Here is a 14465-nt window from a genome sequence, read left to right on the forward strand (position 1 = left end):
CGTCTGTATCTCTTTGCTAGACTTTGCTGTGACTGAGGCATTTGACAGTGGCTACTTGCAAAATCTTTGAAGGATTGTTTTCATTTAAGGGCATAAATATCTCTCATTAGGTCAGAGATAGCAGAGCTCATGAAAACTTAAAATAGGCTTAAAAGAAACGTAATTTCTAGTGTGACTTAAAAGCAGGGTTTTTTTCGGACTGTGAATGTGCAACCAGGCTCTAAAGAGGTACTTAACAAGAACAGTGACCCACGTACTCTTAACTACCACTAGCAATGACCAACTTTCACTAAATTCTAACAGAATAATACATTTGTGACTTTAAAACGAGAGTGAAATTAGTACATACCGTAAGATGGCTTATGCCTTGTGAAAGAGCCCCTATTTGCATTACTGTTCCTTCTGAATGTTCCATCTGTAAAAGTATTCAGGAACTAGTTCAAATCAGACAGTATGTGCAATTTTATTCACTCAACATGCATCTTTGGGAGGTATCTGTGCCTGGACAAATGAAGTCATGAAGAGTTTAAAAGCTCTGATTTCTGTATGTTGATGAAAATGCCTCCATGCTATCAGGTATGTGAAAACACATTTAACAATAGGAAGAGTGAATCCTGATTAAGCGAGATTGCTTCCATGAAACTTAAGCTGTAATTCACACAAGAAAAGAAAAAGCTTAACTGATAGTATCAATGAAGAGTAATGTTTTCCAGATGTTGTAACCCTTCTGGTAGTCTTCTTTCACAGGCCAGAAGTACGAGTCCTTCACGACACAGTCCTCCCTATTCTAATATGAAAAGGTACCTGTTCTAGGGCACTGAGACTTCACTGCATGACCACAGGCTCAGAAGTCGTGCTTAATTGTAAGGCCATGCTCCTAGAGAAAAATCCAGTTTTTGTAACGCTTGAACAGCAGCGCAGGGTAAGTTAATGCGTTCGCTTGCAACTCTTAACTGTGCAAGTGGACATCCATGCTAAGCTACCGTCAGGATGTGGTACTGGCCCTGCTTCAGACTGAAATACTGTAGGTGGATGTTGAAAAAGACAATGGTTAGACAATGAACACAAATGAGATGTTAGATGCAGTAAACCATGCAATTGAAAAATACTTCCACAGTTACTTTTCAATTTTGTGACCATTCTCGTATCAAGCTTAAAATGTTTTTATCTCACTTAAGGTGAAATAAAAACTGGAGATAAGACAGTTTACCCCAGCTGCCTCTGTCTGGCTCTTGTGTGTTGCCAGAGTTCACACAAGCCTCCAGGAGCCCCGTTTTTCAGGGTTTACATCCCTTTACACAACAGCAAAGTTGAATAAAATTTGATGGGTTTTAGTCTTCAGCATTTGTCTGTATGATGTCTAGACAGTTTCATCCACAAGTTCACTACTACATAACAAAAGTGAATTATTTAAGTATTGGTTTATTAATAATCTTGTTCATTACTGATGCATTGTTTTCACATATACTAAGTGTAACTAGTTCCCACTGTACATAATGAAAGAAAAATTCAGTTGGATTCTTTGATTAATGTCTGTTAAAAATATACAGTCCAGTTGTACTGTAATATATAACTTGATAGCTTTGTACAAATTAATCCAAATAAATTTATTACATTAAAAACCACCCATAAAGATAATGAAAAAAGTAGTGTGCCATACTGAGACTATGAAAGCTAGAAGTACAAAAGTATTGTGTTTACTGCAACCACCACCTTAATTAATTGTCAAAATACATTGATCTTCATAGTGTAAAAGGTATTAAATTCCTGAAAAAGGGCTTGCAGATGGAGGAGTTTATTATGATGTTGATTGATTAAAAAAATTAACCCGACATTCTTAGCACAGAACTGTTTCCAGTGTCCATAGCCAATATGTTCTCAGTAAGTTCATGCGGATGTAGCAAATACTTTGTTACATGCTGACGTTTGGTTATTTGCAAGCTTTGGAATGCATGGGGAGGATGAGATGAGAATGGCGTCAGTCTGTCTGTCCCACCTGATCCAGTTCCCTATCAGGGAATGGACTAAGTCCTTTGTAGCCACCATAGTTTTTCTGAGTACCATTCGTAGCAGCTGGGTTTGTATCCATAGGACAAATGTAATCTGTTGATTCATCAAATTTCTTTTTTCTTAAGTTTCCAAAATGTGAAAATCCAAGTTTCTTTGGCTAAAATAAGACAACACAACAAGTTTTGAATAAGAAAGATAAGGTTGTCTCTTAAACATTCAAAATCCTCTCCTTTTTGATTTACTGCTATACCCTAGTCCTTCAAGTACAGAGATTCTGAACTAAATTTATTTGATTGCTTTCCAATTGGCAGTTACAGTTGATGGTGAATACATTTAGATAGTGTCCTTTCTAAGAAAAGGCAGAAGGGATTCCATGCTTATTTCAGAAGCTGATTTAAACAGATAACAAATGAAATGCTTTGCTCTCTAGAATTCAGGAAACAGTAACAGGACTGACCTCTCCCTGCCCATGCTTGTCCCTTATTTGCTTTATAAGACAGGGCAGAGGAAGTCTGACCTGTCTCCTTTTTGAAAGTGGTACGTACCCGAACTTTGGCAGTGGTGGTCAGAGCTGTGTATGCTGTTGACTCTGTTACTTCTCTTTTTTCTTGTTGTGCCTCTGGTCCAATCAATACATTAAAATTGGTTGTTAGGTGGCGTCGCAGTAGGGTCTTTTGAGGTGGAATATTCAGCAGCATTGCCAGTGTGTCACCGTTGAAGCGAGGTTCAAGAATCTAATAAAAACCAGCAGAATACTTATTTTTTATATGGTTAAATATTTGCAATAGTAAATCATTACAGTGCTTACCAGAGGAATTTCTCATTCTTACTACGCTGTCTATCTACATTAGACCTTTTATAACTCACAATATGATGCTCACTTGGGCTTGAATTGGAAATAGATGAAAGTAGGCACTAAGAAATGCAGAGCATGATCAGGCAAATGTATAAGGTTTGCTAAAAATATAAATATGTCTGAATTGAACAAATTCGTCTTCAGAATTTTCTGCTCTACTCAAAGTATAAACTTCATCTTAGCACAATTTTTTCTATTTATTTTTTGCAAAAAATTTACAGCACTAGAATCATGGTATTTCAGAACTCTGACTTTACTGGGCTGCAAATGGTTCTGAATGTTTTGAATTTTAAAAAGCGTCATTCCTGATTGCTGGCAAGCCTGCTGCAAGTTCAGGACAACTCTGCTGTGGCTCAGTGTTATATTAAAACCACTCAGAGAAACACTCAATGATGCCTTATCAATAAGTAACTTTTCCACTGTACAGTTTGGGTTTTTTTATGTCCTGCTGTTAAACAGTCATGCACAGCTCAGCCTCGATTATAAAAATGTTTTAGCAGTTCCTTTTTAATTTTAGTTTTCCTTTGTAAAAATTAAGAGGCATGGATCAGATAAAGGGGCTCTTTAGAAGGCCTGATCATGCTGTCATATGGCAGATGTATTTGTTCCCTCCTGTTTGACAAACACCAGAGAAAAGATGTTTTATATTACAGTCTGTCAATTTTTAGTAAATATGTAGTAAAATGTTAAACCACGTTCTTACAATCAGGCCACCATGCACTCCGCTTCCTCGAAGGTTTGGTGCGTACTCTGCCAGATCGACTGATCTGAGCCATTCCATCACTCTGTGGTTGGACCACTGAACTACTTCAGAAGGCGAAACGCTATTCTGTTAAAGTAACCAGAAAAGATGAAGACACTGTAGCCTGCATTGTCACTGCATGTTCACAATATATATCCTCAGTTCAGAAAAAAACCACATTATTCCTCCTCTTTGAGGAAAAGCAGTATTTTTTCCCTGATGCTAAGGTGTTGTTTCTGTTCAAGGCCGCTTTCAGACATCCTCTGAGGAGATGGCACAGTCCAGTGCAGATGACACCCCAGATATTGCATCAAGTAGTGTAACAGTAGAGATTGCAAGTGCTAGGTGTGAAAAAGGGAGCATTCTGACAACAGTATTAGTCTTCAATAATTAAGAAAATAAGCTATGCTGACCAGGTAAGGCAAAAAGTCTTTCAGTCTTTCACAGTTAAAAATTAGGACAGGCAAATAAAACCCATTCCAAATTATTCTCTCAGAAGTTTAATTCACTTCTTTAAGCTAAGCAAATAAATTCTAAAAGGAAGTGCATGAGATTCAACTACTAAGTGGCTCGAGCACTTAAGGACTGAGTGGATTTTTATTATCAGTTGTTACATTCCAGAGCTGGAAAGCAGCATTAGATGCAATTCCCTGGTAGCAGTGACCCTGCTGTATCACTGTACGCTGTTAACTTTCTATCCCCTTTGGCTGGAATTGGGTAATTAGTGCTTGTTTAAATTGATTAAACATTCTTTTACCTCTTCAACTGGTCTTCTGCGTAGACAGTGGGGGTTAAAACTGTTGACATGCAGCACGTGAATGGCACACTTAATACTCAGATGATGCAGCTGACTGGTGACTTTCAGAAAGAGAAGGTCATTCTGGAAAGGAGAGAGCCTTGTAGGTGGCACCGAATACATACCAGCATAGGTACTTTCCCCAAGAAGAAAGATTTTAAGCTTGTTATGTAGCTTTATATAAACCACAGTAACTGTGGTTTAGGTAAAAGTTTATATTTTAAAGAGGGTGGCGTTGGTTGGTTTTGTATGTGTGTTTTTTAAATATTGCACCATATCAAGACCTGGCTAAAAAATGAAGGAGAGCTGTAGCCTATCAAGTAAAATCCAGGCTCATGGATAGTCTTAAAATCCTTGGACTGTTTCTGATTGGGCTAAGATCCTGCTGTGGGTAGGATCACTGCAGCAACACCTCCCTAACCATGGAACAGTAGGGACCAGGCTCCTCTAACAAAGGCTCCTTCAGCAGCATAGTCAAGGCTCTACTTTTGATAACAGCTAAATGATGAAAAAAAAAAATGCTTAGCACAGTTAACAAAATCAAACAATTATCCAAACCTGGGCAGAAGGATTGTAAGAAGACTCAGTGACTAGGTGTAGCGCATGGTTTGCTGCTAATGTGGTCGTCAGAGCTGTACAAATTACTGGATTTGCTGCTTATCTTTAGTTTACTATATGTTGTTGCTAACTGGGTGTGGAGAACACCACACTCCAGCAACTGCATGGAGAATGGGTCATTTTACCTGTAATCATGATGTGCTACGTGATATTGAAAGAAAGGCATTGCAGAAGTTTGCTATAACATAGCCTGTGATTTACATACCTCAGGAGCAGGAACCACGCACTAGACAGCACAAATTAGTTAAACTGAGGAAAAAAGGTTTTAGCTTACCACAGTTAAGTACTGCAACATTCTCCCATCAACTCTGGATTCATGAAACTGGTCTTTGTACTGAGGTAAACCAATATCATCAAGCCATCCTGCAGATAGAAGAACAGTGAGAATGACACCCTTCCCATCATGTCTGGGCCGGTGGCTTCTGAGGCTTTCAGGGAGCTCGTTCTACCTACGCACCTTTCAGAAGGAACAGCCTCTTACCAGAAGCCGAAAAGCAATTCCCACCAACCAGCTTTGGCCACCCTACCCCTGTGATATTTTACAGGCAGTGTGTGACTGAGCACGTTCCTTCCACAGCACAATGTAGCTCTCGCAAGACTGAGGGCCCCCCCTTTACTTTCCTGCAGTCTGAAGGACAGAGTTCCGCTTGGAAGATCAGGCTGTATAGCTGTATGTTTGAGTGTCAAGAACACTACAAAAATCCTCAACCTCATGCGTTGAAATTCAGTGCTTTTTAAAAAGATGTTTGGTAACTGCTTAAACAAACCTGTGTCAGGCAGCCCATCCATAGGAGTGGGGAAATTCCAAACAATTCCATGGCAGTTCAAACACTTACGTGTCACCCAGATATGATCGAGTTGCGCAGACTTCTCCTCTTGTTTTGTGTTTATTGATTTAATGGCCAAAACTAATTTCTTCCTGTGCAGTGGATGCTTTATTCCCATTTCCTGCAACAATAACCATTAACAAATAGTTTGCCTTGTCTCTAGCTCGTTTCATCTCATTAGATATCTACAAAAATTGATCCTACAAATTTTAGAAAGGTAGAACTGCCAGTTGTTCGTGAAGGGGTCTGGTTGTACAGAATCAACATGCATAGTTGCTCGAAAGAAGCAGTTACAGATTATTACCTTTTCCATGTCCTGAGGTGTCGCAGTTAACAGCGTGTGGCCTGAGGTCACCCACTGCCGTGCGAAAATGACGTATTGACCAAGACCGAAGTCCTCAAGCCAGTTACAGACTCTTTCAGTGCTCCACTGAGCAAACGGAGCGTTGTGGTCACTGAAAAGTACAAGAAATGATTGAAAAATTGTAAAGGTTTTTGTCAGAAAGGTCACTGTGTGCCAGAGGCAGTACTGCAGTGCAGGTGGTGGTGTGAGCAGTTGGAGGCAGGCAGGTGTTTGTGTGTGGGGGTAAGAATTTCCCATTTTCTATGTGAAAAGAGAATTTCCGAATCCTCATCACTTTGCAGATATTCCCATAGGAGATGGTGATAAGTTTTCTTGTTTTTTAACGAGGTGAAATTTTTGACACTCCAACAAAGAGCAAGTGCTGCAACCTGCACACGAGGGAGTGCGGACAGGGGAGCTACTCAGGCTACATTTTCTACCAGAGAAATTATTTCTAGTTGTTGTGAAATTCTACCTGGGAAGAAGTACATTGGGAAAAAATGTACTTCGTGAGAGTAGGATTTAGCTGTTCAGCACATTTAACAATATTGCACAACAGCTGTGCAAGGTGAAGAAGGAACCATTACCTTTTCTGGCCTTTGGTTTCCTTTGATCTGGATAACCGTGGCCCAGCTGTTGCCCGGAGACCGCCTCTTCGAAACTCTGCCAAACCCAGATCGTCTGCAGGGAAGTTACCTGACTGAGTTCTTCTTATTCTTTCAAGACAAGAGTGCCACGATAGTACTATTAGCGTGCAACAGAGAACATTTTTTTCATATGGAAACTATAGTGACAACTACAAGCTGTATTAATCCTGTATTAATTTTTTTTTTTTTTTAACCTGATGCCTTCTGTAATGAACAACTTACTACCACTTAATCTTTCATCGCTAATGAAACTGTTGGCATTCTAAATTATTAGCGTTAAGATGACAGCAGAGTCTTATTTCTGCCAGCAGCATGACACTGTGAATGCTACCATCCATTTTTGTACACCCACACCCGTACAATCCCAGAGCTGCCTTCTCTCCTCTTCCCGACTTTCACTTTATTCTTGCTGTAGCTAGCGTAGCTTTTGCTGAGAACTGGATTCATTCTCAGCCACAATGCTTTGACAGGCAACTAAACAAAAAAAAAACAACACCTTACTTTCCCCAGATTTTCTTGATCCCTTTTGGACTCTTTCTGTTTTCTGGAGACAATGGAGATTGTGGACCCGAATCTGTTCCCGAAGAAAGAGGTGAAAGGTCATCCGACACTACTGTACCATCCACATTTTCTGTTTCTCCTGGGTTAAGAACAGTAATATAATCACATTTTATACTAATTATTAACAAAGTTGTTATCTAGGAGACTAATGTTTAAATGTAGAAAGTAATATAAAAGTTAAAAATATCTATAAAGTTGTTCTTGTATTAAAAACTTACGCTCAGAAGGTGAAAAAATAGTAGCTGTACATTTAATACAAAAGAGAAAATAATACAACTTCGGGTAAAACAGTATTGTTATTTCAAATAATTTGTATTTAAATACATTATTTTAATTAATTTAAGGTCTTCAGACTCTTGCCTTGCCTATTCTTGACACCATAAGCTCCTCCATCAAAATCAGTGGGAATTTTTCTGTTGACTTCAGTGAAAACAGAATGAAACCAGGACTAGGTATCTTAAAAAGAAATCCCATCCGAATGCCTTAGAGCAAAAACTGTTACTTCATTTCACTATTGCACTTAAGGAATTCAATCTGGATGGCCCACTTGGTATTAGTATTTCATAGAGAAAGGGAGGGGGAAAAGGAAAGGAAAAAAAGTAAGCAGCAAAATTCATGTTAAAGTTGCATCTTGTTTAGATACAGTACCTAGCACTGGTGCACTGACACTCCTGGTGCGATCTTCAGTCATCCCAAGAAGCAGAAAGCCAGATGAAGAAGCAAAGAAGATATAAAACACCAGCAAAATAAAGTTACAGAAGAGCAAAGAAGTAAGTTAAGCATTAAAAGCAGAAACAAAAAGAAAAGAAGCAGTTATGCTTGACATGAAAGTGAATATGCATTGGTGTGCATAACCCCCAAGAATTCTGTACAGATCATCTTAAATAGATAGGGATGATCATTTATCTTCTGATTTTTTTTTTTAAAAACTATGCTTGGACAATTTTAAACACTTTAGGCATATACTACAGAGCTCCACCAAGCCTGCAGAATAGCTGAAATGAAGCAATGCTTAAGATTACATCAAATTCTTCTGAAATACAGAACTGGAGGTGTAATGCACATGCAAGAAACAAACCAACCTGCATATAAAATTCTGTTAATTCAGTGTATTTAAGGAGTAACTGCTGGTTTCTAGAAAAAGAACATTTTCCTTTACAAGATCACCCATCCTTGGATAATCCTGCAGTTAAAGACATAATAGCATGGCTCACACATTGCCTACAATGTTTAAATCACAGGAAAACTCCCTAAAAAACCTTAAACAACCCCCAACCTATTGAAATATTGCAACATTGAAACTATAGTATCCTAGCGGCTTTTAGGACCATGAGGCCTTAAAATAAATAAAAAAAATCCCAAACAACAACAACAAAAAAAAAAACCCAAACACCGTAAACTTTTAAAGTGTAGGAACACTTCAAAATCACAAGAGATACTCTTGTGCCTCAGCTCCCAGGCTCTTCAGTCCTTGGCAAGTACCTGATTCTGTGCCTCACTGTAATACTTTTTTGTCAAGAAATCCACACAATGTCACTGAAAAGAAATTAATACAGCCTTCCTTGCAGGGCTGTGGTTGTAGAATAGCAATATACTTGTATTTTCAAAATCCACTGCTGTTTTTCTGCACCCAACAAGTTTATTTTTCCCTTGTGGGTCCCCATAAGCTGTGGCAACCAACAGTGCTAAGATTTTTTTGTCCAAAATGTGCACATTAGTGCTAGTTATATTGTAAAGTTTCACACACTAACATGCAGTGCGATGGCAAGGTATGGGTTTGTTTGTTTTATTTAACACACCAATCTAGTGTGCAATTTTAAAAATACTGGTGATGTACTTGGCTGTAGTTTTTTGTTTGCTTGCCTTTTTTTTAAGAAAACAGATCAGCAACCTCAGGGGAGCATTGGAAGCATGGCTGGAAAAATACTGCTTATTCATATTGTCAATATGTTTGCATCTCTAAAAGTTCACATTTTTAATTACAGATTTATTGACTTTCAGCATGCTCTCCCCACAATCTCCAAAACAATGTCTTTTCATTACTTATGCCATCGATGACATCAGCAAATTGTATCATCAAGTGCAACAGAAAAGAATGCTCTGACTTGAAACCATCCTTTACCCTCCAGTGAGCCAGTGTAGAATATTTTTGGCATATTATTAAAAAAAAAGTAGAACTTTCCCTAACTGAATCATGTGAATGTCAGAGCCTGTTGTTCTGGCATAGCAGATCATAGACCGTGTCATGTCCTGATCCCTCAGTTTGCTTTTTCCCTCCTACAAAACCCTCCCAGAGGCGTGGGTACCCACTCAGGCTCAGGCTGCTGCTGTCCTCGTCGTTCACACCGCACCCATCTGGCGAGCTGTACGTTCCTTGCTCTCCGTTCTGTAAGGGTCGGGGCAGCTTTCCTGGCAAGGTTTGATACTTGTTGCCTTTCACAAGTGGCTTACTCTGTTGGTATGGGTTTTTTTTGTGTTTTTTTTTTTTTTATTAAGAGGGAAAAATAAAGAAATACAATATCAAATCACATATAGTAGTTGCAAACTTAGCAGAAAATATTTTCATAGTTGAGAAAAAGTACTCTAAGTTCATGGTTCAAAATGACATCACCCCCTCCATATTCCTTCTTACAGATAATTCAATTTAAATCCAATAGCCAGCTGACAAAGTTTTCTAGCTAAGACACAGCCCTCTCTTCCCTCATCTGCCCCTCCCACTTCACCCAGACTGTATATTACATTAAAATATAATATATGTTGAATATTACATGGTTTTGTCATAAGAATTTTTCTAGCTGTGTCACTTTCCTCTAGGATCCTGGCACTATATAATAATTTGGTCCTTCCAAGGCCAACTTTGACAGTGCCAGAAATACATTTAGCTACTTCTCAGACCATTCTTGCCTCTCAATTTTTTCCCCTATTTTCCACCAGTCTATGTTTCTGCTTCACAATTGTATCTCACTGGAATTTAAGACAAAAGTATTTGTATAACTCAAATTTTGTCAAACATATTTGCCCACCACCATTAATAGCAGTAGAAGAACCAACAACAAAGTTAAGGTACAGAAATTTAACCTTGGTAAGTATTAAGATCTCTTTGTATAGATAACATTACAAATGTGAGATTTAAAAAAAAATAATTATAGCTAAATATATAGCTGCCAAATACATCACAAAACATATAATTGCCAAGTCTATTACAGAACGTAAGCACAAGCTATATGCTTTGATATATGCAGGGGAAAAAAAAGTAGACTGAGCTGTATTTTAGGGCTAGTCTGGATGGCTGCTGACTCCAATTTTTGTCCACGCTCGGCTAAAATAAGAGTTTAACGTATGGCTCGCCTGCAGCTATGGTGCACATACAGTGTGATGAGCACCAGCGAGATTACTTGTGCTGGGAGGCCCTTCCTTCAGCCACAGAGCTCACAAGAGGTGGTCTGCAAAGTCTCACTATATTGAATTGGAAGGGAGCTGGTATGGAGGCTTTGCTAAAAACAGAATATCTCTTAATATTCCTTGTATTCAATTTTTCAGTGATCAACTACTTGGGGATCTCACTCCTTGTACAGGGATAGATTAGAACTTGCATAGAAATCTGACTGTTTTGGGCCCAGTAAGATACTTTTCCAGCCAAAATATGTGTTTCACAGAGGTACTTGTCTACAGTTTTAGAAATGACACATTGAGACTTCTTCAATACTGAATCCAAATGAGAAGATGAAGGAGCCTTCACTCTGGACAAAAACGTATAGACCAGAACTGCCAAAACTATAGGAATACGGGGGCTTTTCCAGAGAAGCAATGACCTGCAACTCCAGTGGACATTTGTGGGAGCGGTGTACATTCATTGTGTGTTTTGGAATAAGCTCATATCGGTAAATGTTTCTGTATTGGAGAGGAGGTTATGTAAGAAAACTTTGTACTGAAAATATGCAAAACATATTGAGTATACAGCAACATATAGTATGCTCCTATTTAGTAACCCCATTCTAACAAATTTGTTTTAAAACATTGTCTGTGACAGGATGATACATGAAATATTTAGTGAGATAACCACTGGTCTATCTGTTCTTATTTCAAGGCCTAGAGGGATCCATCCTGACTTGTACCAAAAATTATATGAGTAGAGAAATTGCTTATTCCATTAGCACTGTATTTTCTGAAATGTACAGATTCCAGCTTCTAAACTCACATAAAAGCTTTTAGATTAAAAATAAATAAATAAATTTTCCTCTCAAATCCTTACCCCTGTTCTCCGAGTTTGTCAGTACTGGAACTATGCAAACATTTTAAAAAGAAAATGAATGTAAGAATGAAAACACAGACGTACCATCACAGCACATCACAACAGATAAATGTTAAGAGAGTTTACAGTTAATATACCTCTTGTTCTATAACAGGCTGTACTGGTTTTCCGTCTACATACTACGGAGTTGCAGGGAGGGTAATTTCAAAGTTTTATGGAAAAAAGCAACAGACAAATGTTAGTATTAACATACATACACAGAACAATTGTAGTCTTATTACTATAGTGCATTAAGAACATATTACAAGGTCTGTTATCTCTTCATTTCATTTCAATGAAGTATTTAATACTAAATGCATTTGTTCAAACCACTCTACAAAATTCAGCCCCTGTTTGGGTTCTATTGTGATCAAATGAATTTTTCTATTTTCTGGCTTCTGAGTGGTCCCTTCAGGCTTACTTTATGCTGAGAACATAACAGTTTAACAGTTAAAACGATATGAAAATGACTGACATAAAAAAAGAACATACACAATACTGTATGCGGCCAGCTGAAACCATAAAGAGCTGTGATAGAAATGAACTGATAAAAATACCAGCACAGCTAGGTCAGAGGCACCTATGTGTTTTATTTTGTCTTATAATTATTTTTATTGCTGAACGCAATTGGAATTTGAGTTTTGTGCAAAGTAGAATAGCTCCAGTAAACAGTGCTGCTAGCACAGGTTCTCCTAGATAGAATGCAAGAAGCAGTGTCTTGTCATGTTGAGCCAGAAAAACAATTTTTCTTGGCCTTAGCTTTGGTTGTAACTAATTCACGTTTAGTTACTCACTCATACACAGAGGGAGGTCTCAGCTATTTCACTAAGAAGCCTCATGCCTAGATTAGGGCATACAATTTACATGACTTGCTGAACATGGGGCCGGCCTGCTGCAATTCTCTCACATCCTTGGTAGTTTTTTGTTTCTCTGTGGCCTCTGATTTAACAAGTAGATCATATTTACAGCCTGAATGTATAGGTACAGCCTTACCACATCATATCAGAGACAAATTAAGTTTTTGAATTCAAGACAGGAAAATAATTTAAAAGTTATGAGAAGAAAACAGACCTTCATAAATGCCACATGGAATTAAATGTTAGTTCTGAATTGATTTGTCACATGTATGACCACAGTGAAATGAGTGCAACACAAATTTCAAACATTCTGTTTGGTCGCTGTCATCTTCATAGATTTAAGAAAAATTTAAGAAAATCTGAAGAGCTGGAATAATCATATTGCTAATATCTGTTTTAAATGGCATTACTGGTTGTGGGTAATCTAGTATTAGGCCAAATTTCAGTGTAGAAAGTGTCAATAACAGTCTCACAAAGCATAACTACAAATGCAGAAAAATTTCAGTGCACATAATGACAAAACAAGCTTCTGGACCATAATGTAATGAGACTGTAAATTGGAAAGTCTTTATTCTGGAGTTGACTTAAGCCTTTGAATTAATAACAGCGCTCCTGCTGTTTTACCTATAGGAGCATTACTACCAGCTTCAGGAATGCCATTTATAGCAGAAATCTAAGGTAGGGAACGACACTCATATTTACATGCAGACACTCAAAAAGGAATCCTATGTGGAAATACCCAGTCCCAATATTCAATTACTTTCAGGATTTGCTGCCTCAACATTTTTAGTGACTTGGAAGTCAAAATTACTTTAAAAACACTTACCTATATACAAAATAATACTGCAGTTCAACAAAATGACTCCTCATTGACATTATTTGTTGTATTTATCTTAAATAGTTTTCTTTCAGATGAAAAGCTGAATTTGAGGATGTGTACATATGGGTATGTCAGCTATCTTATTCTAAGCTTGGCAGTGGGGTAAAAAAAGAACCCAAACTGTTTTATCATTGGAGCTTTTTTCCCCACATACAATGTTAGTGGTGGCTAGGGTTCCTATACACGAAACAAAAAGAGTATTTATACCTGAACTTTATCATTCAGTTTTGACATTAAACACCAGAAATTGTGATTACAAATAAACCAACCTTTTCCAGGGATTCACTCTGCAAGTCTTCCAAACTACTTGACTTCTTTTTCTGTGGAATCCTTAAAGTAATGACAGGCAAAAAAGCAGCAATTAATGCAAAATAGTGTGTTTGCACATGCCACAACAGTTTCATATGACAGCTGTATAGATCACATAATGTCTGCATATAGCAGATAGTTCAGAATTAGGAGATTCATTTGTTTTATTATATTTTTAGCCTAAAACTCATAATATCAGAAACTGCAATAGTTGAAGTCAGAAATGGCAACAAGAGGTCCTTTGATCAACAATGAAAGGCAACAAGGCACAATATGTAGTTTTAAATCTTGTATCTGTAGATTACTTTTTAAAAGCTCTTAACAAGCAGTAGACAGTAATAGTTCTCTGTGAACAGTGTGCAACATTACAGGATTTTAAAAATGGAAAAAAGCAGAATTACAAAAAAAAAATTTCTGGCAGTATGTTACACATTTCAATTAAAGTTACTTATTCTTACCTATTTATGATTTCCAAAGATTCTTCTTGTGGAGAGGTTAAATTAGTTGAAGATACTGGAATGCGTACACTTTAAATCGGAATAAAATATACTGGTTTAAGTACTGCATTACATATATTCTCTGGTATACAAAAGTGCTAATTTATTCCCGTAATTCAAACTTTATACAACTAAGTAGCGTAAAATCCCATGGCAAACACTGCTTTCACAACTACCCAAAACTTCTTGCAAAGCCAAGAAGAGGCAAGATAAGATGCCAACAGTTAAGCA

At 37.7% G+C, this 14465-nt stretch overlaps 1 protein-coding gene across 15 annotated transcripts in view; it reads right to left on the reverse strand.

Moving 5' to 3' along the window:
- PPFIBP2 (PPFIA binding protein 2) overlaps window positions 1–14465 on the reverse strand; it is a 108141-nt gene that overhangs the window by 2584 nt on the left and 91092 nt on the right. For 14 of the 15 annotated variants that reach the window (XR_004409114.2, XM_033006777.2, XM_042784747.1 and 11 more), the window contains 14 exons: window positions 14196–14264; window positions 13698–13758; window positions 11790–11831; window positions 9711–9852; window positions 7341–7479; window positions 6780–6908; window positions 6154–6304; window positions 5859–5970; window positions 5297–5385; window positions 4366–4488; window positions 3570–3695; window positions 2556–2744; window positions 1997–2167; window positions 350–415 (listed from right to left, as the gene is read on the reverse strand). Coding sequence is in view for 14 of the 15 variants with exons in the window: in XM_033006777.2 (XP_032862668.2) it covers window positions 350–415; window positions 1997–2167; window positions 2556–2744; window positions 3570–3695; window positions 4366–4488; window positions 5297–5385; window positions 5859–5970; window positions 6154–6304; window positions 6780–6908; window positions 7341–7479; window positions 9711–9852; window positions 11790–11831; window positions 13698–13758; window positions 14196–14264 (1609 nt within the window). In the remaining variant the exon portion in view is untranslated. The remainder of the gene's footprint in view (window positions 1–349; window positions 416–1996; window positions 2168–2555; window positions 2745–3569; window positions 3696–4365; window positions 4489–5296; window positions 5386–5858; window positions 5971–6153; window positions 6305–6779; window positions 6909–7340; window positions 7480–9710; window positions 9853–11789; window positions 11832–13697; window positions 13759–14195; window positions 14265–14465) is intronic. The other variant, XM_033006772.2, reaches the window with a different exon arrangement.

The sequence above is a fragment of the Tyto alba genome, unplaced genomic scaffold (assembly GCF_018691265.1).
Source record: "Tyto alba isolate M040663 unplaced genomic scaffold, T.alba_DEE_v4.0 Super-Scaffold_8, whole genome shotgun sequence".
Lineage (NCBI taxonomy): Eukaryota > Metazoa > Chordata > Aves > Strigiformes > Tytonidae > Tyto > Tyto alba.